The following is a 26,538-nucleotide window of genomic DNA, read 5'->3' on the forward strand; positions in this document are numbered from 1 at the left end:
TGAGTTTAAGCCTTGTGTCAGGCTCTGTGCTAACAGCTTAGAGCCTGGAGCCCGCTTCAGTTTCTGCATCTCTCTCTTTAGAGGATCCGAAGCAGACTCCTTACTGAGAACAGAGAACCTGATGAGGCGTTGTACCCACTAACGTGAGATTATGAACTGGGCCAAAGTTGGATGCTTAACCGACTGAGCCCCCCAGGTGCCCCAAGTGGTGTTATTTTAAAAGAATGTAGCCAACATTATATTTAATGATGAAACTTTGAATGCTTTCACATTTAGATAGGACATAAGTAGTTAACCTTAAAAATAAAACTGACAGTTATTTTACCAGCAAAAGATGGATTTATTTAGGAATAGCAGAGAATTGTCATCCTGGACAAGCAAGCTGGGGCAAAACCATAGGCAAGTCCCCTGAACAAGTTTCTTTTTTTATAGAGGAAAAGGAGGAAGTTGGGTGGGCTCTTATAAACATTGGAGCCAACTGGGAGTTCAGAGTATAGTGGCCTTTCATTGGCTGAGTTATGACAGTCTCTCATTGGCTAAACTGTTGCCAGGTGAGGAGGAAAGCCTTCTTTTTTCCTTCTGGGACAGTCAGGTAGTATCCACATGCAAAGTCCCTCTCTTCATTTAGGCTGCAGTTGACAACTAGTGATAGGACATGAGAGTTCCCACTGCTGGCCTCCTGCCTCCTTTCTAAATGAAATTTCCTTTTATTAATTTTCACAAAGTCAAGGATGTCTACTATCATCACTAATTTTCGGTATCATAATGGAGGCTTTAGCTAAGGTGGTAAGTCAAGAACAGGAAAAAAGAAAGCAGTAAGGATTTGAAAGGAGAAAACAAAACTACCATTCTCTATAGATGATGTGTTTGTGTATGTAAAGAATATCCAGATAAGTTTTTATAGAGAATTTAGCAATGTTGCTAGATATTGAGTCAATATACAAACATCAATTATGTTTCCATAATTGATTTCCAGAAACAAAACTTTTGATTAAAGATGTTTATGGTAGCACCAACACTATGCACTATGAATAAGTATTAACAGGATATATGTAAGACCTTGGTGTTATCTAGGGAGGAGCTGAGAAACTCAATAAAACAAAAGTGTAAGTCCTTATTTGTTTTCTTCTTTTCAAACAAATCTAGGAAACATTCAGCATTTAAATTCAGTTGGCTTACATAGGGAATACATTATATAGGCTTATACATTTTGTCCAATATATGTCATAGAAAAACATCTTAAAATAATTGTTTACAATGTTATTTTTGGAGCACATTGGTAAATAGAATATCTTAGTAATAGAAAGAGATTTGGGGTTCTTTCAGTCTGAGTCTTTACCCAAACTGGAAGTCTTTTATATAGCATCCTTTTTTTTTTTTTAATTTTTTTAAATGTTTATTTATTTTTTTATTTTTTGGTTTATTTTATTTTTTAATTTTCTTTTTTAATATGAAATTTATTGTCAAATTGGTTTCCATATACAACACCTAGTGCTCATCCCAACAGGTGCCCTCCTCGATGCCCATCACCCACCCTCCCCACCCTCCCACCCCCCATCAACCCTCAGTTTATTCTCAGTTTTTTAAGAGTCTCTTATGGTTTGGCTCCCTCCCTCTCTAACTTTTTTTTTCCCTTCCCCTCCCCCCATGGTCTTCTGTTAAGTTTCTCAGGATCCACATAAGAGTGAAAACATATGGTATCTGTCTTTCTCTGTATGGCTTATTTCACTTAGCATAACACTCTCCAGTTCCATCCACGTTGCTACAAAAGGCCATATTTCATTCTTTCTCATTGCCACGTAGTATTCCATTGTGTATATAAACCACAGTTTCTTTATCCATTCATCAGTTGATGGACATTTAGGCTCTTTCTATAATTTGGCTATTGTTGAAAGTGCTGCTATAAACATTGGAGTACAAGTGCCCCTATACATCAGCACTCCTGTATCCCTGGGGTAAATTCCTAGCAGTGCTATTGCTGGGTCATAGGGTAGTTCTATTTTTAATTTTTTGAGGAACCTCCACACTGTTTTCCAGAGTGGCTGCACCCGTTTGCATTCCCACCAACAGTGCAAGAGGGTTCCTGTTCCTCCACATCATCTCCAGCATCTATAGTCTCCTGGTTTGTTCATTTTAGCCACTCTGACTGGCGTGAGGTGGTATCTCAGTGTGGTTTTGATTTGTATTTCCCTGATGAGGCATTCTTGAAAGCTCTCTCTGGTGATAGTTCATTCACTTTCTGCCTGAAATTTCTACTATTGGAACTAGTACTGAATCGTTTCACGAAGATTTTATTAAGTATGTGTTTACCAAGTATCATGATAACTACCTTGTCAAATCTAAGACATCAGTTGTAAGTTGTATTATTTCTTCATGTTCTACTAAATGAAAAAAATGTTGCCACTCCTTGGCTATAACACACCATTGATTTTAATATACATCTTGATTTCAAAGATACTAAAAAACATTTTTTTTAAAGCATCTTATGGGGGTGACTGGGTGACTCAGTCGGTTGACCATCCAGCTCTCAATTTTGGCTCACATCATGAGCTCATGGTTTGTGGGATCGAGCCCCATCCCGGGCTCCTTGTTGACAGCATGGAGCTTGCTTAGATTCTCTCTCTCATCTCTCCTTCCCCTGCTTGCACACGTTCTCTCTCAAAATAAATAAACATTTTTAAAAAATAAAACATTTTATGATTTATGAAACATTTCTATAGAAGTATTTCCACTGTTTTATAATTTAGGAATACCACTAAAAAAAAATCTACTTTAATTTTCTTTGTTCAGAGCCATCATGCTACCTTTAAGTTGTTTTCTTCCCTAAGTTCCTTTTCTTGGTTTCCTGGTTATTTTGCCGTTCTGGTCATTTTTCTTGAGATGCCTTGTAGTTTATTAAGTTGCTTAAAATTGAATAAGATACAGGTACAGACTTCAAAAAGAAAATTGTAAAATACTAAAATCAGTATATTCAGAAGGTAGAATACTCTTGTAAATTCATGAATTAGGGTCTTGTTAACCTGACAAGATATTCAGTAATTTTTTCCTTAAAACAAGGCAGTCCATAACCATGAAAAAATTGTTGTGTTTTCATTTATACAAGTATGTAGATTTAAATTTTGTACATCATACTTTTCACAGCAAGATTTTCTCATTCATTTACTCATTCTTTTAATTGGGGTTAAAGATGCTACTTTCTTTTACGTTAACATTTTTTATAACAAATATAAACTGGAATGTAGTACATGTTTGGTTTTTTATTCTGTCTACAAAATTATTACTGCTTATAATATTTCAACCTCAGAATATTTCTAAATAACAAAGATATTTACTTGTTTTAGTTGTGAATATTTACATTTGAATATTTTAATTTCACAATCATGTGATTTCTGATAGTCATTGTTTGATTGTTTATTGTGTGTTGCCTACTTCAGCTTAATACACGTTAAGGAAAAATGACACCTTATAATATGTAAAATTTATAAATTTATAAATCATATAGAGTTCATGGTTTTTGATTATTATAAAATTAACTCTTCCAGTAGGTTATATATTTTTCTCTCTTTTACAACACAGGTTTTGAGAGTATTTTAGAAGGGCTTTATGGACCACGGCTACGAAGAGACCTCAGTTTATTTGAAGGTAATGCTTTTTAAATTTTATTTTAAAACTCTGTCCCATTTAATAAATGAAAAATGGTTGTTCTATGCTAACTTTATATTAAATATGAATTTGTGGTCTTGTTTAATTAGTATTTTTAAATGAATAAATAAAATCCAAATATTTTGTTTTATAAATCTTTTTAAAAACTTTAGTACACTGATCAAAATGGAAACTGAAGCTTGTTTTTGGCTTAATGGTACAATTTAATTTTTATTACATATTATGTGTCCTCACTTAAAGAAGATTTAAATAAATATTTTCTGTTGCTCATGAGATAGGCAGCCTGGAAATCAGATTGTCATTCTGAAAAATCCTGCCATGTGTGTTCAGAATCTTATATTTATGTATAATACTATTTGTTATGTAGTATAGCCATCTCTTTCAAATGCTGTAGCATAAATCCTAGTGGAAGATTTTGATTTATGATATAATTACTGTGATACCCTAGTTCAATTGTTTTATTGCTTGCTTGGAAATGTAGAGCACTAGGAAAGAACAGTTTTGTAGACATCTGAAATTATATTCCTGTTTATTCACAAAATGGGTAGTGCTAGTATAGATTTACTGCTTTGATTTTGATCAAATTATTTCTGAGTCTTGTATGGGGTCAGTTTTATGTGCTAACTCTGTTACCTTCTATCCTGTGGTACCTGCCATTCTACCAAGACCCAAGACATCTCTACAGGGCCTTCTCTCTTCTGTATAAATAAGTCTTTAAGTTGAGGGAGTGATGGTGGGAGTTGAGGAAGTGATGACGGGAGTAGTCAGAGTTTTCTGCTCTTTCTTTATTAATGTTGAGCAGGATAATTGAGTTATAAATTGTAGATCTGAAAGTATCTGTGAAAGATCATTTGTCCCAACCACCTGTCTTCAGTGAGATGAATTGATACACATGTAGAACACGACTTTAAGAATGAAGATTCCAAAATGTGCTTGTTCTTGTGTTTTATTATTCTTATAGCTAAGATCATTTTTTATTTCTTTTAACTTTAATCATTTCTCATCTTGTCATAATTCAACACTGAATTAAGTATTTTTACCTGATATATTTTTTAGCAGTACTAACTGTAGTTTCACCTATATTTCTGAGCTTACAAATGAACAAAGGAAACATTTAAAGAAACAAGAATTTAACCTATGCTTGACCTATTTCTTCAGCCTTCCTTTCTTAACCTGCTCTCCTCATTCATGTCAGAAGTCAACATTATACTTAATTGTCTTCTGGTAACCCAAATTACAACTTAAGACTCTTAGCCTGTTGCTTCCCCTACTTTCATTTGTTTATACATTGTATATGTATGTGTATATTTATGTTCCTTCAGAAATTGTTTATTATGCAAAGGGCAGAATGTTCTAAGGAAATAAATACTTTGTTTTTTGTTTCTAGGCTAGTATTCCTTTAGTATGCACGTTGTACATGTTTATTTTAGGGAATTTGAAAATACAGATAAGCCAGAAAGAAAAACATTACTCCTAGTCCCACAATCCATAGATAACCTTTAAACATTTTTATGTAAATGTAAGATATGTGCTTGTGTATATTTATTCTTTTATTATAGTAGTGTATACTCTATGCACAGTGTATATAGTTTCTGTGCATATTGTGTTCACTGGTATATCATTTTGGTATATAACGCCTAGATCATCTTTCATCTTTCTTAACAATATTTCATTGTAGATCTATTTATAATTAATTTACTTAGTTGATTTAATCACCCATTGCAGTATATCTCATTCCATTTATTTAAATTCAGATAGATCTTATACTTTATGTCCTTTTTAGTGCTTTTTTTGGTGAGAGGAGTTAACAAAATTAGCTAAGCTTTGGAACTTGCATATAAGCACATATTCATTGCCTTTTTTTCACCCTCAGGTACTCTTTCATCAGGTTTCTTAGGTAAATTCTTCCTCCTTTTTCTGCTTTTATGATTAAAAAAAAAAAAGCTTCTAATTAAATTGTAGCTTTAAGAATGATAATATAATAGCAATAAATCTGTAATCTGTGCAAGGATGAAGACAGCCATATATTTTGAAGGAAAATTAAATAAAAAATGTAGAGCCTTTTGAAAAGACATGTAAAAACTATCCATTATAGACATCTCCAGCTTCTTTCTTACCTCTTATAAATAAGTGTGCTTGTTTTGTTGCCAATGTTAAAAATGGTTTAATATTTAGATGCTGAGACTACAAGTATAGGGATTTGTCACTAAAGAAATTTGTATGCAGAATTCAAATAGATTAGTGTATGTTTTCAGATAAATCATTGGAAATCTGAACCTTTATTACTTTGCAAAACCCAGAAACTAAGTATATTACATAGCAAAAGATTCTTGTATATTACTCTAAATTATTTTTTATTAAAAAATTAAACTTTTAAGCAAAAATTCCCTCTTTTTTTCTGCTTTAGTCAGTCCTTTCTCATGTCTTATTTGTGAGCTGGTTTCTTCCACCTATGGGATCATCTGATTTATTTGTGACTGAATATTTACAAAAATATGAAAAGAGTGCAGTAGGCCTATGTAAACTGGCTGATAGATCCTTATTGGTTTTTCTCTAGGTGTGTCTACATTTGGAAGGGAGATTATATCAGAGGTCTGCAAGCTATAGCATGTGGGGCAAATACAGCTTGTTGACTTTTGAATGGCCTCTAAGCTATGAGTAATTTTTACATTTTTAAATAGTGGGGAAAAAAACAAAAGAAGATTAATAGTTCATGGCATGTGAAAATTATGTGAAGTTCAAATTTAATTGTCCTGTTAATAAAGTTTTATTGGAAACAGCCCCTCTTATTTGTTGAAACATTTTCTGTCTGCTTTTATACTACAACAGTAGAGTTGAATGGTGTGACAGATGGTATGGCCTGCAAAACCTAAAATATTTACTATTTGGCTGTTTATGGAAAAGTTTTGCTGACCCCTGCCTGTACCACTGACTGAAGTTTAATATTTTTGACATAATGTCCTTTTTTCAACTCTAAACACTATGATGGTGGAGACAACAAAATTATTTTTTATTTTTTATTTGTTTTTATTTTTTTTTTTTTTTTGAGAGAGAGAGAGTGTGTGAGTAGGGGAGAGGGGCAGAAGGAGAGAAAATATCAAGCAGACTCCATGCTTAGTGCAGAGCTCAACTTGAGGCTGGATCCCATGACCCTGGATTATGACCTGAGCTGAAATCAAGGGTCAGATGCTCAACTGACTGAGCCACCCAGGTGCTGCACAAAACAATTTTTTAAGATTTATTAGGTGAAACATTAAAAAAAAATTTTTTTAATTTTAGAGAGAGACCACAAGTGGGGGAGAGGGGCAGAGGGAGAGATAGAATCTTAACCAGATTCCATGCTCAGCACGGAGCTCGCACAAGGCTCAATCCCATGGTCATGACCCCAGCTGAAATCAAGAGTCAGACACTTAACTGACTGAGCCACTCTGGCTCCCCTCCCCCCCAATTTTTTTTTTAATCTGAGTATAGTTGACACACAATGTCACATTAGTTTCAGGTGTGCACATAATGATTGGACTTCTCTATATGTTATGCTCACCCCAAGTGTAGCTATCACCTGTCATCATACAGTACTATTACAATATTGACTATATTCCCTGTGCTGTGCCTTTTATTCCTGTGACTTATTCATTCCATAACTGGAAGACTGTTATTCCCCCCCCACCCCCCACCGCCTTCATCCATTTTGCCTGTCCTCCCACCCCACCCACCCCTTCCTTACCTTTGGAACCACCAGTTTATTCTCTGTATAGGTCCAGTTGTGCTTTTGTTTATTGATTTGTTTTTTTTTGTTTGTTTGTTTTTTAGTTTCCACATGATTGAAATCATATGGTATTGATTTTTCCCAGTCTGACTTGTTTCACTTATAATACTCTCTAGCTCCACCCATGCTGTCACAAATGGCATAATCTCATCCTTTTTTAAGGCTGTGTAATATTTTAGTATGTGTGTGCATCTCACATCTTTCTTATCCATTCATCTATCAATGGACACTGGGTTGCTTCCCATCTTTAGGTTTTTGTAAATAATGCTTCAGTAAAACATAGGGGTGCATATATCTTTTTGAATTAGTGTTTTGGGGTTTTTTGGGGTAAATAGTATTGGAATTACTGGATCATATGGCATTTCTATTTTTAATTTTTTGAAGACTCTCCACACTGGTGTACCAATTTTTCTTCCCACTAACAGTGTACAAGAGTTTCTTTTTCTCTACATCCTCTCCAACTCTTGTTGTTTCTTGCATTTTTTAAATTAAGGTTTTATTTAAATTCTAGTCAGTTAACATACAGTGTAATATTAGTTTCAGGTATAGAAGTTAGTGATTCATCACTTACATACAACACCCAGTGTTCATCACAACAAGTGCCCTCCTTAATACCTATCACTTGTTTGCCTTTTTGATTTTAGCCATTCTGACAGGTATAAGGTGATATCTCATTGTACTTTTGATTTGCATTTCCGTGATGATGAGTGATGTTGAGCATCTTTTCATGTGCCTGTGGTCATTTGGAAAAATGTCTATTCATGTTCATATTTTAGGTGGATTATTTGTGGTTTTTTGGTATTGAGATGAATAAATTCTTTATATATTTTGGATGTTAACCTCTTATCAGATATATCATTTGCAAATATCTTTTCCCATTCTGTAGGCTGTCTTTTTGCTTTGTTGATGGTTTCCTTTCTCTGCAGAAACTTTTTATTTTGATGTGGTCCCAATAGTTTGTTTTTGTTTTTGTTTCCTTTGCCCTAGAAAAATATTGCTACCACTAATGTCAGAGAAATTACTGCTTGTGTTCTCTTTTAGGAATTTTAAGGTTTCAGGTCTCACAATTAGGTCGTTAATCCATTTTGACTTTATTTTTGTGTATGATGTGAGAAAGCGGTCCCGTTTCGTTCTTTTACATGTAGCTATTCGGTTTTCTTAGCATTTATTGAAGAGATGTCTTTTTCCCCATTGTGTATTACCTTTTTGTTAGATGAAATATTTTGAATGCTTATTTTGTGTAAGGAACTGTGATTAGCGGTGAGGAAAGGAACTACTAGGAATTCATGGCCTAGTATTAAGTCAGTAGTTTTCTAATATGAATTGATTATCTATATTAAAACCAGAGAATCTAATATTGCTGTATTTTATAGTTAGGTAAATTATATTAGCTCTTATCAATGTGTACACAAAAACTTATCCAAGTGTATTCATCATGCTATTTATAATCCCAAGACTAAGTATCCAAAAATAGGGTATTGATTAAATAAGTTACGATGCATCTGTTTGATGAACCATGCGTATCTGTTAAAAATGATTTAGAAGTATATTTGAGCATAGGAAATATTTGTGACAAATAAACATGTGTATAATATCCTAATTTTTTAAATAGCATTTTTGGAGCAGTTTAAATTTACAGAAAAAAATCAAGTAGAAAGTACAAAGATTTCCCATATAATCCCCCTTCAAGGTTTCTCTATGTTAATATCTTTCATTAGTGTGGTACATTTGTTACAGTTAATGAGCCAATATGAATATATTTTATTAATTAAAGCCTCATAGTTAAGTCTACATGTTGTACAGTTGTCTGCATTTTGGCAAATGCACAGTCATGTATCCACACTATAATATCCAACACAATAGTTTCAGTGGCCTAAAAATCATCTGTATTCATCACCTTTTTAGTTCTTTCCTCTGTCCCAATCCTCTGCTCTTTTTACTGTTTTTTTTTTTCTTCTCCATAATGTCATATAATTGAAATCATACAGTATTTAGTCTTTTCAGACTCACTTCTTTCACTGAACAATATGCATATAAGTTTCCTGTGTCTTTTCATGGCATCATAGCTCATTTCTTTTTATTACTGAATAATACTGCCTTGTTTAGATGTACCACAGTCTACTTAAAAGACATTTGGGTCACTTCCAAGTTTTGGTAATTAATAATAAAGCTACTGTAAACATTTGTGTACAGGTTTTATGTAGACATAACTTTCCAGCTCATTTGTGTAAATACTTAGGAGCCCCATTGCTAGATAAGTATGGAAAGATTATGTTAAACTTTGAAGAAACTGTAAGACTCATCTTCAAAAGTGGCCGTACTATTTTGTGTTCTTACCAGTGATGAATTTAAGTTCCTTTTGCTCTGCATCCACACCAGCATTTGATGTTGTCAGTGTTTCGGACTTAAACTATTCTAGTAGGTGTGTAGTGGTAGCTCATCTTAATTTGCAATTCTCTAGCAGCATATGATATTGAGCGTCTCGGCAAATGATATTGAGCATCTTTTCATAAGCTTATTTGAGATCTGCATATCTCCTTGGATGAGGTGTCTGTTCAGACAGTTTTTGGTAGTTAGGTAATGATGATAGATAATAATGATAGAATGAGGAAGTATTCCTTCTGCTTTTATTTTCTGGAACAGATTGTAGAGAAACCATCTGGATTGGAGTTTTATTGTTTTGGTAGGTTATTGATTATTGATTTAATTTCTTTAGTAGATATAGTCCTATTGAGATTTTCTATTTTTTGTTTGAAATTTGGTAGATAGTGTCTTTCAAGGAATTTGTCCAACTAATATTGTTCATAATATTTTTTTTATTTTTTTATTATTCATAGAATCTGTAGTGATGGCCCATCTTTCACTTCTGATATTTTCTTTTTCTTTACTTGGTTAGACTGGGTAGAGGTTTATCACTTTTATTGATGTTTTCAAAGAATCTGCTGATGCTCATTTTTGAAAAGACCTAGAATATAAACTGGAAGGATATATTGCAAAATTTAATCATTATCTCTAGATGATGGGATTACAAATAGTTTTCCTTCTTTGTACTTTTCAGTATAGTTACTATGTACTTTCATAATGAAATTTTATTTTTTAATAACATTGCCCAATGTTCAGTATCTTCCCTCAAGGTCAACATTTGTTAGTGGTAACCTGGGTGGCTCAGTTGGTTAAGCATTCGACTTCAGCTCAGGTCATGGTCTCCTGGTTTGTGAGTTGGAGCCCTGCCTCAGGCTCTGTGTGGACAGCTCAGAGCCTGGAGCCTGCTTTGGATTCTGTATCTCCCTCTCTCTCTGCCCCTCCACCGCTCATGCTCACTCCTGGGCACGCTGTCCCTCTCTCTCTCTCTCTCTCTCTCTCTCTCTCTCTCTCTCAAAAGTGAATGAACATTTATAAAATTAAAAAAAAATCAACATAGTTATAACTACTTTTTCATGACCTTCATGATCAATCTAGTTCAGTATTCTCTTTTTTCACTTTTCATTGGGCTTTGTCTTTGGGAACTTTACATTTATTTCTTGTGGTTAAAGGGTACTGAAGAGAATAAAAACATTCAAAGGAAGTATGATTATCTAAAAGAAAATGAGAGTACCACCAATTGGACTTGTTAGGTGTTCTTCATGCATTCTTGTTTAATTTTGTTACTACAGTCTTAAGGTGTAATTATTATCCTCATTTTAATGGATGAGGAAATTGACGCCAGGGAAAGTAACTTGCCAAAGGCCACATCTAGTATTTGGAAAGATATCTCAGTTCCAAGGCTCTCTAATTTCAAAGTCTGTTATCTTTCCAAGATAGATTAGGTAAAATGATTAGAACCAAACTTTGCCCATGAGTGTATACCCATGGTGAAAATGTTGATCTTTTGTTAGTCACTTACTATCCGTTTTCATTATGACATTGCCTTTTCTGTGAGATACAAACTTTGGCCCTTTTTTAATTTATAGCTTCATGTATTAAAATTTCAGAATAAGAGGCAACTTATTTTAGGGATATCTGATTTATTGTCTTATTTTGTTTGAGAAATAAAATGAATGTATTTTGTTGCAGTATTTATTTTTTGTGACATGAAAAGATAATCTGGACAAACAAATCTGGCTTAGAGTTTATTTTTCAAAACTTTTTTTCCAATAAGTAAAAAAAATGTGTCTCATCATCATTTATTTGAACTCAAAATCAAAAGTTGATGTAGAAAGAGTAGTTATTAAATATTTGTAAGTAAAGTCATAGTTTTTTGTAACCCAGCAAAATTTAATGGCATTTATATAATTGTTGATTTATTCAGTGCTGTTTATTTAACCACATAGGGATTTACTTTAATTAACATCTCTCTGAAGAACTTCTAAAATAACTAAAATAAATGAGATAATCTGAACATGCCCAATTTATTTTACAGCTGGTAATTGTTTTAATTAATCCAGAGTTGTTCCTCAGTTCAACATATTTATCACTGAAACTTCATGAAACCTTATAGTAGTTTTTCAAAATTACCTCTTCTCCAGAACTACCAGCTATTTTTTAAAAAATCACAGTGCTAGATATCTTTCATATTTTTTATTCATGAGGCCATAATAAAAAAGCAGTAAGGTTTCCTTGATCTATCAAAGTTATTATGCTTAGCATATGAGTCAAGTTTTTGCACAGTATACTGCATAACAAAGAGCTCTTAAAATCTATTGCTTGCTCAATGGGTGATCTGATTCACTGGACTTCAGGAATCACTTCTCCTGATGATTCCAGGTGCCAGTCGGAAGGAGTAATGGCTGTGTTGGGCAAGTTCTTTTCGTGTTGCAAGGTAGAAACTCAACAGAACTGGGGGAACTTGCCATACCTTTTAAAGCATCAGCTTGGAAGAGTATACTTCCACTTCTCCCACATTCATTCCACTGATCAGGAAGAGACATTGCACAATTCCACATTCAGGAGTGTGAATGTATTATTCTATAGTGACAGGCTGAAAGGTTGAAGAAAATTATACACCTACATAACTACAGTTCTGGGTTTCTAATTGTACACATTGTTTAAACTTTTGATTAATCAGGTTGTTTACAAAAAAGTGATCAGTTTTCTTAAACTGATATATTAAAATTATCTGTCTTATGCAAATTAACCTTATTAAATATATTTGTGATTGTATAGATTTAAGAAATAATGACTGATGATCCTGTTTTGATAGTAACTAGCCTTTGCATGGTGTTTTAGAGTTTATAAAATATTTTCACATTTTTTCATGTGATCCACAAGTTAGGTAGTGGGATCCTTACTTTACAGATGTGAAAATTAAAACAAAAACGTTGTGACTTGACAAGGTTACAACCAGTAAGCCATTACAGATTTTTGGAGACTTTAAATCCAGTTATCTTTACATTGCCCTGTCCTGGGTTTCATGCTCCCATTTCCTACCATTTCTAAGTTTAGATAAATAATAGGAATATTTCTGGACCACTGTTAAAACCTAAGGGAGCTATCACTATACACTTCATACTCCATCACATCATACTATCTTCTACTCTGATTTGTGTATCTGGATTGATGTAAAAATTGCTTAAAGGCTGATCCTCACTCTTATTTATTTATTATTATTCCAACAAAGGTAAGCTTATTTTCTGTGTAGTTTAGTAGAAACATGTATTCAACTTCATTATGTATTTCAAAAGTATGAGGGAAAATTACTGTGGTATACCCCATTGCTTTTCAAATTAGTACCAGGGTAACTGCCTCAGGTGATAATGGTTTCATATATTTGAGGTTCTGTGTAAAAATTTATTTGGGAAAAGAGATGGAGAGTTTTACTGCAAGAAGAAACTTTGAAAAATCACTGTCTATACCAAGTATAGTTAGGATGGCAATGATATTCTATCTTCATAAAATTTCTTCATTATAAATGTTTGTTTCACACAAACTTTGTATTATAATAGTTGACTTATATGAAACATTCTTGTGAAAAAAAAATGTTTTGTGTTGAATAATATAACATGTTTACCTGCCTTCTACTCTAACTCTTGCAACAACACCTTTAAACAATGTAATAAAAATCAGATCTCTTTAGCTATGGATTTCTGTTTTTTTGGACAGCATTCCATTTTCTCAAATCTGTGGGCTTTTCTGGTGCTTTACTCCATTTTCTCTGTTTTATGTTGCTTTCATGATGTGCAAAATTTATTTATTTTGCCCCCATATCTCCCTGTTTTGATTTCTTTCATAGTGAAAATTAAAAATTAATAGGTAATGATAAATTGAATCTTTTAGAAGGTTAGATGATACTTAAGACCCTATTGTTAGAAAATTAATTTATAACCAGCTCATTGTTCTTGATACTTTGTCCCATAATAGTGCAAATTACTCTCCTTACAGCCTTCTCTGTTTATTTCTTTCTAGAGGTCATCACTTTAATTTCAAAGTTAGGCCTTCTCCCTTTACTATTAGTAGTTAGTTTTTTTATATGAGCCATTGCTGTGGAGAGTGGTAATTTTATTTGTTTTAATAAAGTTAGTATACTTAATGAATATTTTTCCCTCTTTTAAAGACTGTGAACCAGAAGAGCTGACTGACTGGTCTATGGATGAAAAATGTTCATTTTGTAATCTACAGAGAGAAGCAGTCAGTGTAAGTTTTAGTGCTATGAAATTATTTCTAAACTAATTGCACAATTGTAACACAATTTTTTTAACTGAATTTTTTTCTGAAAATTGGTGATTTACAGTGGAAATTTAAATACTTGATTTTGGTAATGTGAAGAATATTTTAAAGTCTAACATTTAGCTTAACTTGCAGGTGAAATCACAAAACACTCATCTTTTTTGCTTATTTCACATTTCTTCCTTATAGCTCCCTGACTCATGAAGTTCAGTTTAGACCTGTTTTGTATTTAGGTAGATGACAGTGAGTTTAGAGGCCTAGTTTGATTTGAGACCACCCTGTAGTCTTTCTTAGGAATCTGTAGCTGGAGGATAATGCGGTACTACTTTTTAGCCTTTTACTCTCTTGAAGTCTTTTGGATATCACAGTTATTTCCTGTGTAAATGATTAAATATTTAGTGTCTAATATAAACAGGGCATAAACTAGACAAGCAGCATCTTCTTGTATGGTGGAAAGTCCTAATTCTTTACTGTTGTGAGAAAGGCTGAAAAGAAATGACAACTTGAGAACCTGTACCCATTTTGGTCAGATTAGTGGGTAAACATACCTGCTTTGTTGTTACAACTCTCATTATTGGCATTGCTATCTAATGAATTTATTTAGCAATATATTTTATCTACTCTGCTCCCCCCTCCATTTTTGACTGTAGTTTTGCCAAAAAATAAGGCTAATTTGGTATCAAAGCTAAATTTCTTTTCTCCTGACTCCTGTCCCAAATTTTATGTTCTCTCTATATAATTTGATAGAATAAATGAACATTTAGAGAATATTTTTTTGCAATTTTTAATGGAATTTCATGTATAATAAAAAGTGATTTTTTTATGTTGTTTTCTTATAATTTTAGGATTGTATACCATCTCTTGATTCTTCACAGTCAACACCAACAGAGGAACTATCATCTCAGGGCCAGTCCAACACTGAAAAGATTGAATGCCAAGCAGAAAATTACCTAAATGCACTCTTTCGAAAGAAAGGTAATATTGGTATACTTTGTCATTTAAAATTTGCAGTAGAGGTCTAAAATGTTTGCAGTTTTCTCACACGCAAGTTTTTTTTGTCAGTCTTTACTCCATTTTTGATTATTTCTTTTTTTATCTTTAGTTTTTCTTCATATTAGGACATTAGAATTCTTAGTTACTGTAGGGCTAGTCTTCTATTAGCCATTCCTTTTCTCCACTTTTTCCTCAAATCTGTCCCTGACACTATCAGATATTTTCCTCATCTACTGTAGGCAGACAGGAAATGTTTTTATGCTTCTGGTCTTTATTTTGTTGCTGTTCTCAAGACTTCAAAAGTTCTTTCATGTTCAATAAGTGATGGATATATTATACTGTAAAGCTGTCTTTAGAAATCTAACAGTTAAGTCATTTATCAGCCAGATTGGAGTATTTTTGCTGGCTTGGGATTTCAGTGTTTCTTTGGTAGCTTGAATATGCTTACTTGACCTTAAATGTCAAATGTTCTTTTTCATTCACCTGTCTAAACTATTTAAACCAAATTAGGCTCGTTTCACTTGTTACCTTACTTGATACACATGTATCAGAGAAAAATATAGAAATATAGAACATTCCATTTTTTGTTCCTGGCAATTTCTGCAGTAGTAGAGTGTCTTAATTTTTACCACATAGATCTTTGGAGTGAGTCATGATACAGGGGGAATGTAAGATGGGAAGGGTTATCATTCTGCCTCCCACTTTCCAGAGACTGAGAAAAACATTATTGTATTTCATCTAGGTGTTGACCCCTGCTTTACTCCACTTTGAAATTAGGTTAACATCAGATACTGTTCTATTAAGTTGATAACTTTTAGATTTTAATCAATAATGTTGAAAATAGTCTTCACCTTTGAGCAAGGAGGCTTTTGTTTAGTCCTCAGTGTTATGAGTTTTATGTGTTGAAATATGAGAATTCTTTTATTGGAAGAATCATTAGTATATTAAAAGACCTAAAGTTAAGAACTGTATATTTTTTTTAAGTGCAGGAGACTGAAAATATTTTCCTGTATGTTACTAAAGTGCTTAGTGTTGAGAAATCGGCATTGTCTTTAAAAAAACATTATTTTTTTTAGAAATTTTCTATTTGAACCATATTAATATTTTACATGCTTTCCTTAAGAAGTTTATAACATATTAATTTAAAAAATTTTATTCTGCCAGTGTACTTATACTTACAAGAATTATGTTATCAGACTTATATCACTAATAGAGCTGGAGGAAATGTACACATTTACATACATGCACACGGTTTCACCTTAGAACTCTTTACTCAGTCTTCTTTTCCTTGAGTAATTTATAATGGTAGTCGCTGGAATTATCAATAGTTATGACCTATAATTTTTGATAGTATGGAGTAACCTGTGCTCCATTGCCCTATTAAGAGTAATCAGTAAACACTTGGTACTATTTCAGCTGATTCAAGCATCTGGGTCTTCAAGAGGTCTCCTACCAATGGTTGGGTGAGTGTTCATGGATATTTAGTGACCTCTCCATTTGAGGTGAATCTTGGCTTTCTTCCCAATCTTTGAAGGATTGCAAAGTTTTTAAATGAAAGATTCTTATTAGTATTTTTGCTTTAACTTCAGGTCGTATCTTTGTTAATTCCTTTATTTGTAGTCCAACATGATTTGCCAGGTTTAATTAAACATAAGGACTTTCCTACCCATTTACTTGGTTTTGATTTTGTTCTTTATTTTTTAATTTTCTTTGAATAAAATCATTTTAGAGGTTTCCAATATGGTCTGGATTAGGATAAGGCCAGAAGATAATAATAGTATCTTTAAGTGATGATAACATCTCTGTTTATTTAATTCCACTGTTAACCCTACTTGAAAATAAAAGGCATAAACATGTTTTTAAAGATAAGAAACACTTCTGAGCCTTTGGAGTAATAAATAAAATGTTGATAAAGCATATTGTTGGTGGAGCTTTTATTTGATTCCTGAAAATTTCCCAAACTCAGCCATTTTCAGGAATTCTGGATATTAGTAACATTAATGTTACTGATACTCAACAGATACTGATCTTTTGCTTAGTTTGAGGAATATATGCATGTTAATCATCTTGCCAAAACGTAAAGAAATCTTTTAATAGCTTTATTATAGCTTGTTTATTATTTTTCCTAACTGTGGTTTTAGGGACGAAGATAGTGATAAGTATAAACTGTTATTAAGAACCCACTACACAGGGTAATGAGATGGTTGATGTCATCAGTTATGATTGAACACTGAAACCTTTTTATGCCTTAATCTCGTTTAATCTGAAAACAATGTTAAGAGATAGGTACTGTTATCATTTTAACAGGTAGAGACAGTGAAACACAGAGAAGTTAAGTAATGTGTCTTTTAGTCCTATTACAAACATTTGAATCCTCAGGAAGTTAAAAGAAAAAAAAAAAGAAAGTTAAAAAGTGTTCTGTGTGAGGAGCACCTAGATTCTTTTATGTACTAAGTAGGAAGACTTTCCTATTCTATACTTATTAGCCAGCTAGGATTAGAGCTATTTTAATTGAATTAGGCAGACTAGAGAGGACTATGAGAAATGCTATATTTCTTCTACACTTCAATTTTCCCTTTTATGAACCATGGACACTTTCAGCGATTAGTTTCCTTGTAGTGTTTAATAATAGATTGGAGGAAACTTAAATACTAAATAGTTTGGCAAATCCCCCATAATTAGAAGCTAGTCAAAAATACTTTTTCAGAGTTGAATAAATGGGGGGGGAGGGTATATTACTACAGAGATGAACTTTTAACTAGCTTTGAATATTATTCAGAAATTTTTCAAAATTTTTCAAAATAGAATTCCTTCCAGAGGTTTACCCTAAAATTGTCTATAGTGTTAAAATAGAATGAAAGCTCCATGAAAGCAGGCACTTTTTTTTTGTTAATTGCAGTATCCTCAGTATTTAGATCAATACTTATTACATCTGTCTTCAGGAAATACTTGTTGAACTTATGAATGCGTACTAATAAACTGTCCAGGTATCTTCCAGTTTCACTACCTATTCTAATATTACTACTTATTTGATTTGAAGAAAGAAATTAATTAGTATGTATATATAGTTTACCTTTCCCTACTCTGTACTTAAGTTTGTTACTGTGTATAGTTTGAGTATCAGTTTGTTTTGAAGTGTGTAGAAACATAGCCATGTAGATATAAAATGCCTTTTCCAAAGTATCCCCATCAGATATAAACTAAATTATTTTTACTTTTTGCTTCGCATTCTCAGATTACCTGAAGCAGTGTAAGTCACCAGCTTATGATTCAGGAAGATGTCTCATCTTTTATTTTTAAATTAAAGAAGGTTACTTGACTAAATTGGAAAGATAGTAGTTGAATGAATCATACTGCTAAATATATGATAAAATGAAATCTTTCTTCATCAAAATACAATATGTTTCACCTGCTTTATCTTTTATCCACACACATATTAGCATTCATGCAACTACTATTCTGGTTTTTTTGTTTTCAGAGACCTTTCCTAATATATTTGATGCAGTTAGTTGAAAGCTGATATTAACCAACCCTTTCCCCTTAAATTAATTGGTAGCCAGGTTTTATATAAAGTCTTTCAGCCTTTTCTGAACTCAGATCCTTTTCCTTTTAAACTCTTAATTTTTAAATCTTATATCAAGAAATAAATATTAATATGGCTTGCTAAACAATTGGTTATGACTGTTAATAAAGCATTTGATTTCTTCTAAGAAATCTTTTAGATTGCTTTTCTCTAAATGCAGGCATCCATGAGTGACTGTGTAAATTTGACCTGATACATTCATGCCCAGAGTTTCTTACACAAATATGCCTTTGTGAGATCATTGTGGGTCATACATTGAATTTCTCCTATATGGGTTGCCATTTGGAACTTTCCGGAAACTGTGTATTAGTGCCATAAAATAACTCACATACTGTTATGGGCCACGTTCAAAGGTGTTTATGAAAATATTTTTCTTGTTTTGTCATAATCTGGAAGATATGAATGAAATTCTAAGAAAATACACTTAAAATTAGAACTGGATTTAAGATTTTTGCCTTCTGATAAAATCACTTTTCTACTTGCAATACCATCCATTACAGGAATTAAAGGCCAACTGTCAGGTCACTCATTATCATCTGCATTCTTATCTCCTTTTGTCTTTTTTATCCTCAGATTCGAGTCAGTTATCCCTTTACAAGCACCCATATTTCTACTTTGTCTTTTGAAACTTGTGGTCTTTAATCAGCAAAAATCTCCTGTGTCCTCAGGCTCTTCCTCTTAATGTTCCCTTTATTTTATTGTTGTCACTCAGATCTGCATATTCGTAAGAGATGCTTTTGTAGCCCTCCCCTTACTGGCTGTTTTTAATTTCTTGCTTTATGTAATATAGGATGATACCATTGGCAGGTAACCTCTAATATCTTTATAGCTGCTTTCCCATCATTTATTCACCCTCCTCACTCAAAACCCTGAGCTCCTTTGAAGCACATGACAGCAAACTATTCCATCTATATTATCATGTTGTGGACCTCTACCAACCTATTCACTTTATTCCTCCCAAATGTTATTCCCATCACAATTCTTAGTGACTTCAAATTCTATGTAGGTGATATATTCAACACTCTGGACACTCTGGACCTCTTCATTTCCAATGATCTTTTCCTCCATTCCCCTCCAGCCGTCTTTCTCCATGACCATTCCTAGACCTTTGCCGCCTCTCAAATCTAATTTCAGCCATCTCTTTCTGTGACTACAACTTCATTCCAGTACTCATCCTACTCCCCCATTTTTTTAACCTCATTACAATTTCCAGTCTATTGACCACACCAATTTTCAACTCTTCATTGTCTCCTCGACATGACTTCACTTCTCCTAGATGTGGCAGAAGTGAAGCTGCATAGCTCTGATAGTGTGCTTAATAATCACTGTGATCATCTTTCATATAAAAATCTTAACTCCGTTAATTCTCTCTTCCTGTGTCATATTTGCTTATTAGAACCTTATCTGTGTTTTAGTCCCATTCCTCATATATTACACACTTGCCCTGACCAGCTAAACTTGGCTAGAGTAAAACACCCAATTATGTTGACTTTATAAGTCTTGCCTAATCAGTTTCCTCTCTTTCAAGTAGTTATTTTCTCTTTTTCGTCAGCTCTCCAACAACTAAAAAGTTACTTTTTATTTTTGTAGCACAATTACATTCTAACATATATAATTTACTTCTTCCTTTATTTACTATGTATTGTCTTTCTTCTGCTGGAATATAAGCACCATGAAGAATTGGATTTTGTACTTCTGTTGACTAATATATCTCAAGCATCTGACACACAGATATTTAGTAAATATTTATTATCTGTACTTTTACTGTCTTCACTTCTCAATTCCCCTTTTCTTTTTAACCTGTCCCAAATAGACTTTCTTTCCTACTACTTCACTAATTGTTTTATCAGTTTCCTTGGTAATTCCATCTTGTATTATTCAGAGGGAAGCTATCAGTTCTCATCTTACTTAACCTTTCAGCATCGTTTGACAGAGTTGATCACTTCCTTATTCTGATTTCTAGGAAATTATATTCCAGATAATTTTTTCCATATACTGTAGTTTTATGAATGAGAAAATCTAGTGTAAAAATCACCTAAATTATAGGCCAGGCCTACCATATGAGCTTGCCTGTCTGTCTCATTTAATATGATCTATATTCTGTTTTAAAGAATTTCCTGGTCCCCATAGTACTTCAGAACCTCATTCTTTCTGAATTTCTCTTACTCACCAACATCCAAGGAGTCTAGGATTCTAGTAGAGGGTTTTTTCAAATACCATACTTGTGAAATGTGATAAATTAGTTTGTAAATTGCCATCTTGCCATTTTTAGCTTACATAAATTTGAACTGTCAGTTACAGTTTACTATTTGCTGTTGGCTAGTTGTGCATAATCCACAACCTTCTCAGACTGTTTTATAAAGGTTATCAATTAATAATATTGATTTTTTAGTAATAACTAGTAGTTATCCCCTGCCTTTTCCATATGGATTTATATTGTGTGTGTGTGTGTGTGTGTGTGTGTGTGTGTGTGTGTGTGTGTGTGTGAGTTTTCCTCCTTAAAATGTTTTGAGTGAAGTCTTTAAACTGTTTCTATATTTAATGGAAGGGGCCAAAGCATAAGTTCACAATTGAACAGATAGGAATTCAAATCTGTCCCACCATATATTATGTGATTCTGACAAACTGCTAACCCTTTTTGTGACTTAAGTTTTCTCATCTGCAGAAGAGGCACAATAATTATAGATATTTATACTCTGTTGTCTGTCCTCATCCACCAAAAATGTAGTTTTGTTAAAATAGAAGATAATGGTTAAGGTTTTAATGTTTTAATCATGTGTGTTCAGTTGTAGCTTCTGGTGGAAAAAAGAATATGGGCTATGGAGTCAAACCTAAATGTGTTGCTTGCAGTTTTTTTCCATTAAATTAGCTATGATATTGGGCAAGTTATTTAACTTGGTGATACCATATCATTGTGAATTATATCATTAATATAATGTAGATGAAACATCTAGCTTAGTACCATATTATAATAGGCATTCAGTGAAAAGTAACTCCATGGTGGATTGCACTAATTTTTGTTGCTTTTGTTGTATGAGAAAGCTAGGCACTGGCATCTAAATGGCCTGCTCTTGTCATAGTAAGGCATAGTAGGTAAAATGTTGGGTTTTGGATTAGACCAAGAGTCTAGTCCTGGCTGATATATTCAGCCTTGTGTGACCTTGGGCAAACTTTTTAACTCTTTAAGACTTGTTTCCATTTCTATAGGATGGGAATAATTCTAGCTTTCTCAAGAGGATTATTGTGATGATTAGAAGAGTTAATGTATCCAAACCCACCAGGTTGTATGCATTAATTATGTGCAGTTTTTATATACCAGTTATACCTCAATAAGTTGAGGAGGAAGAGATAATGCATGTAAGCACTCAGTAATCTACAACTGCTGCTACTTTTATTTATTATCATTATCATCAATTACCTGGAATGACAATAAATCAACAAAGGGAGACCATTGAGAGTTTAGCTGCCACATTAAATCATCTGATTATTAAGAGTGTGGTCTTTAGGATTCCATGAATTAATAAGTAACATCAAGATGTAAGGTAGCATACAGTCTTAAAAGTGAGTAGTAATGCTTCAAAACTGTCAGCAGCAAATAGTATTCTTTGGATGTTTTGAGGGAGTAGAATTGTCCGCTAATAGGATACAAATTGCAAATTTGTATTGCAAATTACAGTATTGTGTTTGTTTTGTACAAATAAAAAGTCACTTTTGTGCATCAGTTTCTTAGTTAATAAAATGGAAAACTTTTCGCTAAGATGTGTTGGTATATATTGTTAGCCTATGTAACATTCAGGAAGTAAAACAAAACATAAAGAAATACTGGAAAAAATTATTTTGCAGACATTTATGTCAATCAACCACGTGGAACACTTTGAGGGAAAATTTCAGCATAGTTTGCAAAGTTGGCCAATTCTGGTAGCTATTTTTCTAATTCCTTCCATGTTCTGAACGCTCAGAGAACCAAAACTAATTTTAAAATATTAACTTAATAAAGTGAAAATCCTATATCAATATATTTGTGCAACGAAAGGACACATTTTCTGAAGCAAAATATAAAATATTTGGGGACTATTACGTTAGATTACTTTTTACTTCTTTAGATATGAGTAATTGAGAGTATACCTTTTTTTGAAGGGGGACATTGCAGGGAGGGACAGAGAGAATTTCAAGCAGGCTCCACACCTGGCACAGAGTCTGACGCAGGGCTAAGTCTCATGACCATGAGATCTTGAGCTGAGCTGAAATGAAGAGTTGGACATTTAACTGCTTAACTGACTAAGCCACTCAGGTGCCCCTTTAACTAGAAATGTTAAAATGCTTTCATGTGTATTTAAGAAAATTTATGTTTTATTTAAGCCAGTAAGGTATTAAAGTGGCTTGCCTAGAGTTACTTCTGTCGTGAACATACTAAATGAGGCTGCCAGTGTTTCTGATGAATAACTGGAACCACGATGCTAACCAAATATGCTAGCGAATCTGATCATATAACTCTAATTATCTGGTAGTGTTTGAACTCCAAAGCCTTTTGGGTATGCTATGGCCTACTGGCTCTTTGCAATTTTCTTTGCAATTACCTCATTCCTTCAACTTAAAACAATCTAGAGTTCTACAAACCATCTGTGAGCCCATATTAGATGCTAATTTTTTGTGTGTGTGAGTCTTTATCCATATTTGTTTTCCTAAAAACATACTTATTGTTCTGACAATACTGATTGAGGTTGTTTCTAAAAGAAATACCCTCTCTTTAGTGGAGTAGTGCTCAGTGCTTACCTAGACTAGGTATGTTTATGTAGCTCTGACATCCTCATTTCTTATAGTTATTGGAGTTCAGAGTTGCAGGCCTCACATGTCTATAAGGTATAGAGATAAAACTGTGGTGGACTATTAATAGTGTTCCATCATTATTGCTGAGTATTTTGTTAGAGCAAAAAAAATAATTATCATTATATAGCAGTGCTATAGAACAGAGCTTTCTAAAATCATTTCTGCATGAAGACGGGTTAAATAAGATGATCCACTGGAGTACAGGAATTCTATTTACATCAATATATGTACTTAATGAAATGAAACTTCTGCAATAAAAGGAACCAAAGATCCTTGGAGAAGTGGTTGCTTCCATTGCTGGGACTGAGAAAATATAAAATGAGTTTGGAACATTTTGTGGTACCAGAAAGTAAAAAAGTGCTCAGAAGAGGATAGGAATATATTGGGTGGGACACAGGAGGCAACCTGAAAGAGTTTGGAGGCCAAAACTGGAACAATTTGAGCAAAAAGATAAATAACAATATAATTCATAGAAATTCAGCAGACACCAACTTGACCCAGGCGATCAAGGGTTAATATCACCAGTAACAAAACATATCGAGTCTTAATGGTGCACTGATCTGATGCACTGAAAAAGGCACATTACTTCTGTCGTAGATTGCCAAAAATGCATAACTTGGAATTAATCATGAAAAAGTTTCACATATATTAAGGAACGTTCTTCCAAATAACTGACCAGAACTCCTCCAAGATGCCAGGATCATGAAAGACAAGGGAAGACTAGGGAACTTTAACTGATTAGAGCAAACAACTAAGTGCATTGTGGAATCTTGGATTGGATTCTGGAACAGAGGAAGAATGTTAGTGGAAAACTGATGAATTCAAATACAGTCTATGGTTTAGTTAATAGTATTATGCCAATGTTAATTTCTAGGTATTGCTAGTTGGTTATATAGGATGTTAACATTAGGAAAGAGGTGAAAGAAGAATATATAGGAACTCTGTGTGTACTGCTTTTGAAACTTATGTAGTCTAAAGTTACTTCAAAATTTAAAGTATTTTTAAAAGCATAATAAAAATAAAAGTTAATATTTACTATCTTTGACATATGACTGACAGTGGCACCCTTACTTGGTCTTTATATCAGAAGACTCTTGTCATATAAGGGTGACCTAGTATCCTGGGAGAGAAGAGTAAGAGTCCAGTTTCTCATCCAAGGAGGAGTTGAAAATGGCACCCTCATTCTTCGGTTTGCATTTTGAGTGATATATTTCAGTGCGTTGTGATATATTATAGTTTATATAGCCTAGCTAAATGAATTTATATACTCTGCTATGTAGTTTTATCTGAATTAAGTCAAAAAACAGATACGTGGCCTTACAATATTCTATCATTGATGAACCTTCCTCCAAGTATATGCTGTCCTTTGAGATGCTTAGCTCAGAATAAGAATGCTACTGTGTAATTTATAAATAGTATACATTAAAAAAAATTTTTTTTTAATATTTATTTATTTTTGAGAGAGAGAAAGTAGAGTGCAAGAGAGTGTGAGCCGGGAAGGGGCAGAGAGAGAAGGAGACACAGAATCTGAAGCAGGCTCCAAGCTCTGAGCTGTCAGCACAGAGCCTGACATGGGGCTTGAACCTATGAACTGTGAGATCATGACCTGAGCCAAAGTCGGATGCCTAACCAACTGAGCCACCCAGGCACCCCATAAAAAATATACATATTTTAAAGGTGCATTCTCAGTTTTGTTAATTGGTGAAGTTAAACGTTCAACAAAATTTGAAAACTCTGCTCTGAAGATACATTTTAGAGATTGATTATTCCCAAATCCAGAATTGGTGGGCTGATTTACAAGAATATTTAATAGCTAGAAGATCTAATAGGGAAAGTTGTAGTCACAGGGGAGTTGGACTTCTGTTTTAAGAAGGCTAGGAGGTTCACAAATACGGTGGTCAGTTCATGGTGTTAAAGATGCAAAAATACTGGGAGCAGATGGATAGGGAGAGGCAAAATGATTTAGGACTAAAAGGTGATATCATGTCCGTATCCTTTTTAAAAAAAAAATTTTTTTAATGTTTATTTTTCAGAGAGAGAGAGAGAGAGAGAGAGAGAGTTAGAGCATAAGTGGGGGAGGGGCAGAGAGAGAGAGAGAGAGACAGAATCCAAAGCAGGTTCCAGGCTCTGAACTGTCAGCACAGAGCCTGAGACAGGACTTGAACCCACGAAACAGGAGATCATGACCTGAGCTGAACGAAGTCAGACACTCAACCAGCGTTGACTGAGCCACCCAGTAGCTACATTAAGCTGTGTGGTAGGCCATGGCTTTTACTAAAATCTCAAGTGGGCTGTTAGAAATGAAACTTGCAAGTGTAAGTGGGGTGCAGCAAGAGTTTCCTTTTATGATAATGATGTGGATTCTTAAAATCAGATGGTTCTATCCTCCTTCCTACCTACCCCACCGCCTAAAAACCCTAAAATGTTATGAGGGAAAGATCATATGGTTCTATGTCTCTGTGTTCCTCTGATCTGGTGGATTCCTCATTCTACATGGACGATTGAGACCATTAAATCTGTGGAATAAAAACAAGCTTCAGGAAACCCACGTCTATTCATTTCATCTTTTGATTTTGTTTTTATCTTTTATAATGCATGTTTAGTAGAGACACAGTAAACCAAATTGAAAGCAGTTTAAACACATAGTGTTTAATGTTTAAGTCTTTATTCTTGGGGTACCTGGGTGGCTCAGTCAGTTAAGCATCTGACTTTGGCTCAGGTCATGATCTCAGGATTTGTGAGTTTGAGCCCCGCATCGGGCTCTCTGTTGTCAGCACAGAGCCAGTTTTGGATCCTCTGTCCCCATCTTTCTTTGCCTCTCCCCTGCTTTCTCACTCCCCAAAATAAATATTCTTTATTCTTCTTTTCTTTCCTCCTCTGAGCCAACTAGCTTATAAGACTTGGCGAAAAAAGAAAAAAAACCATTTTTCCTCTAATAATTTCCTTAAGTGACTGTTCAGTAGCCTTTTGTGTAAGGTGTGTGAGAGTAAAGGAATATTCTCTCCTTATTTTTCTATCTCCTGTAAATTAAAAAAAAAAAAAAAAAAAACAGATCATCTTATCA

At 33.6% G+C, this 26,538-nt stretch overlaps 1 protein-coding gene across 12 annotated transcripts in view; it reads left to right on the forward strand.

Moving 5' to 3' along the window:
- The window catches only part of LCORL (ligand dependent nuclear receptor corepressor like), a 167,118-nt gene that overhangs the window by 49,549 nt on the left and 91,031 nt on the right, over positions 1 to 26,538 (forward strand). For 9 of the 12 annotated variants that reach the window (XR_006202018.1, XM_042936816.1, XM_042936810.1 and 6 more), the window contains exons 2-4: positions 3,577 to 3,642; positions 13,959 to 14,038; positions 14,917 to 15,046. Coding sequence is in view for 10 of the 12 variants with exons in the window: in XM_042936816.1 (XP_042792750.1) it covers positions 3,577 to 3,642; positions 13,959 to 14,038; positions 14,917 to 15,046 (276 nt within the window). In the remaining 2 variants the exon portion in view is untranslated. Of the gene's footprint in view, positions 1 to 3,576; positions 3,643 to 13,958; positions 14,039 to 14,916; positions 15,047 to 16,480; positions 16,528 to 26,538 lie in introns of those variants that run through there. The other 3 variants (XM_042936820.1, XM_042936812.1, XM_042936813.1) reach the window with 3 other exon arrangements.

The sequence above is a fragment of the Panthera leo genome, chromosome B1 (genome assembly GCF_018350215.1).
Source record: "Panthera leo isolate Ple1 chromosome B1, P.leo_Ple1_pat1.1, whole genome shotgun sequence".
NCBI classification, from domain to species: Eukaryota; Metazoa; Chordata; class Mammalia; order Carnivora; family Felidae; genus Panthera; species Panthera leo.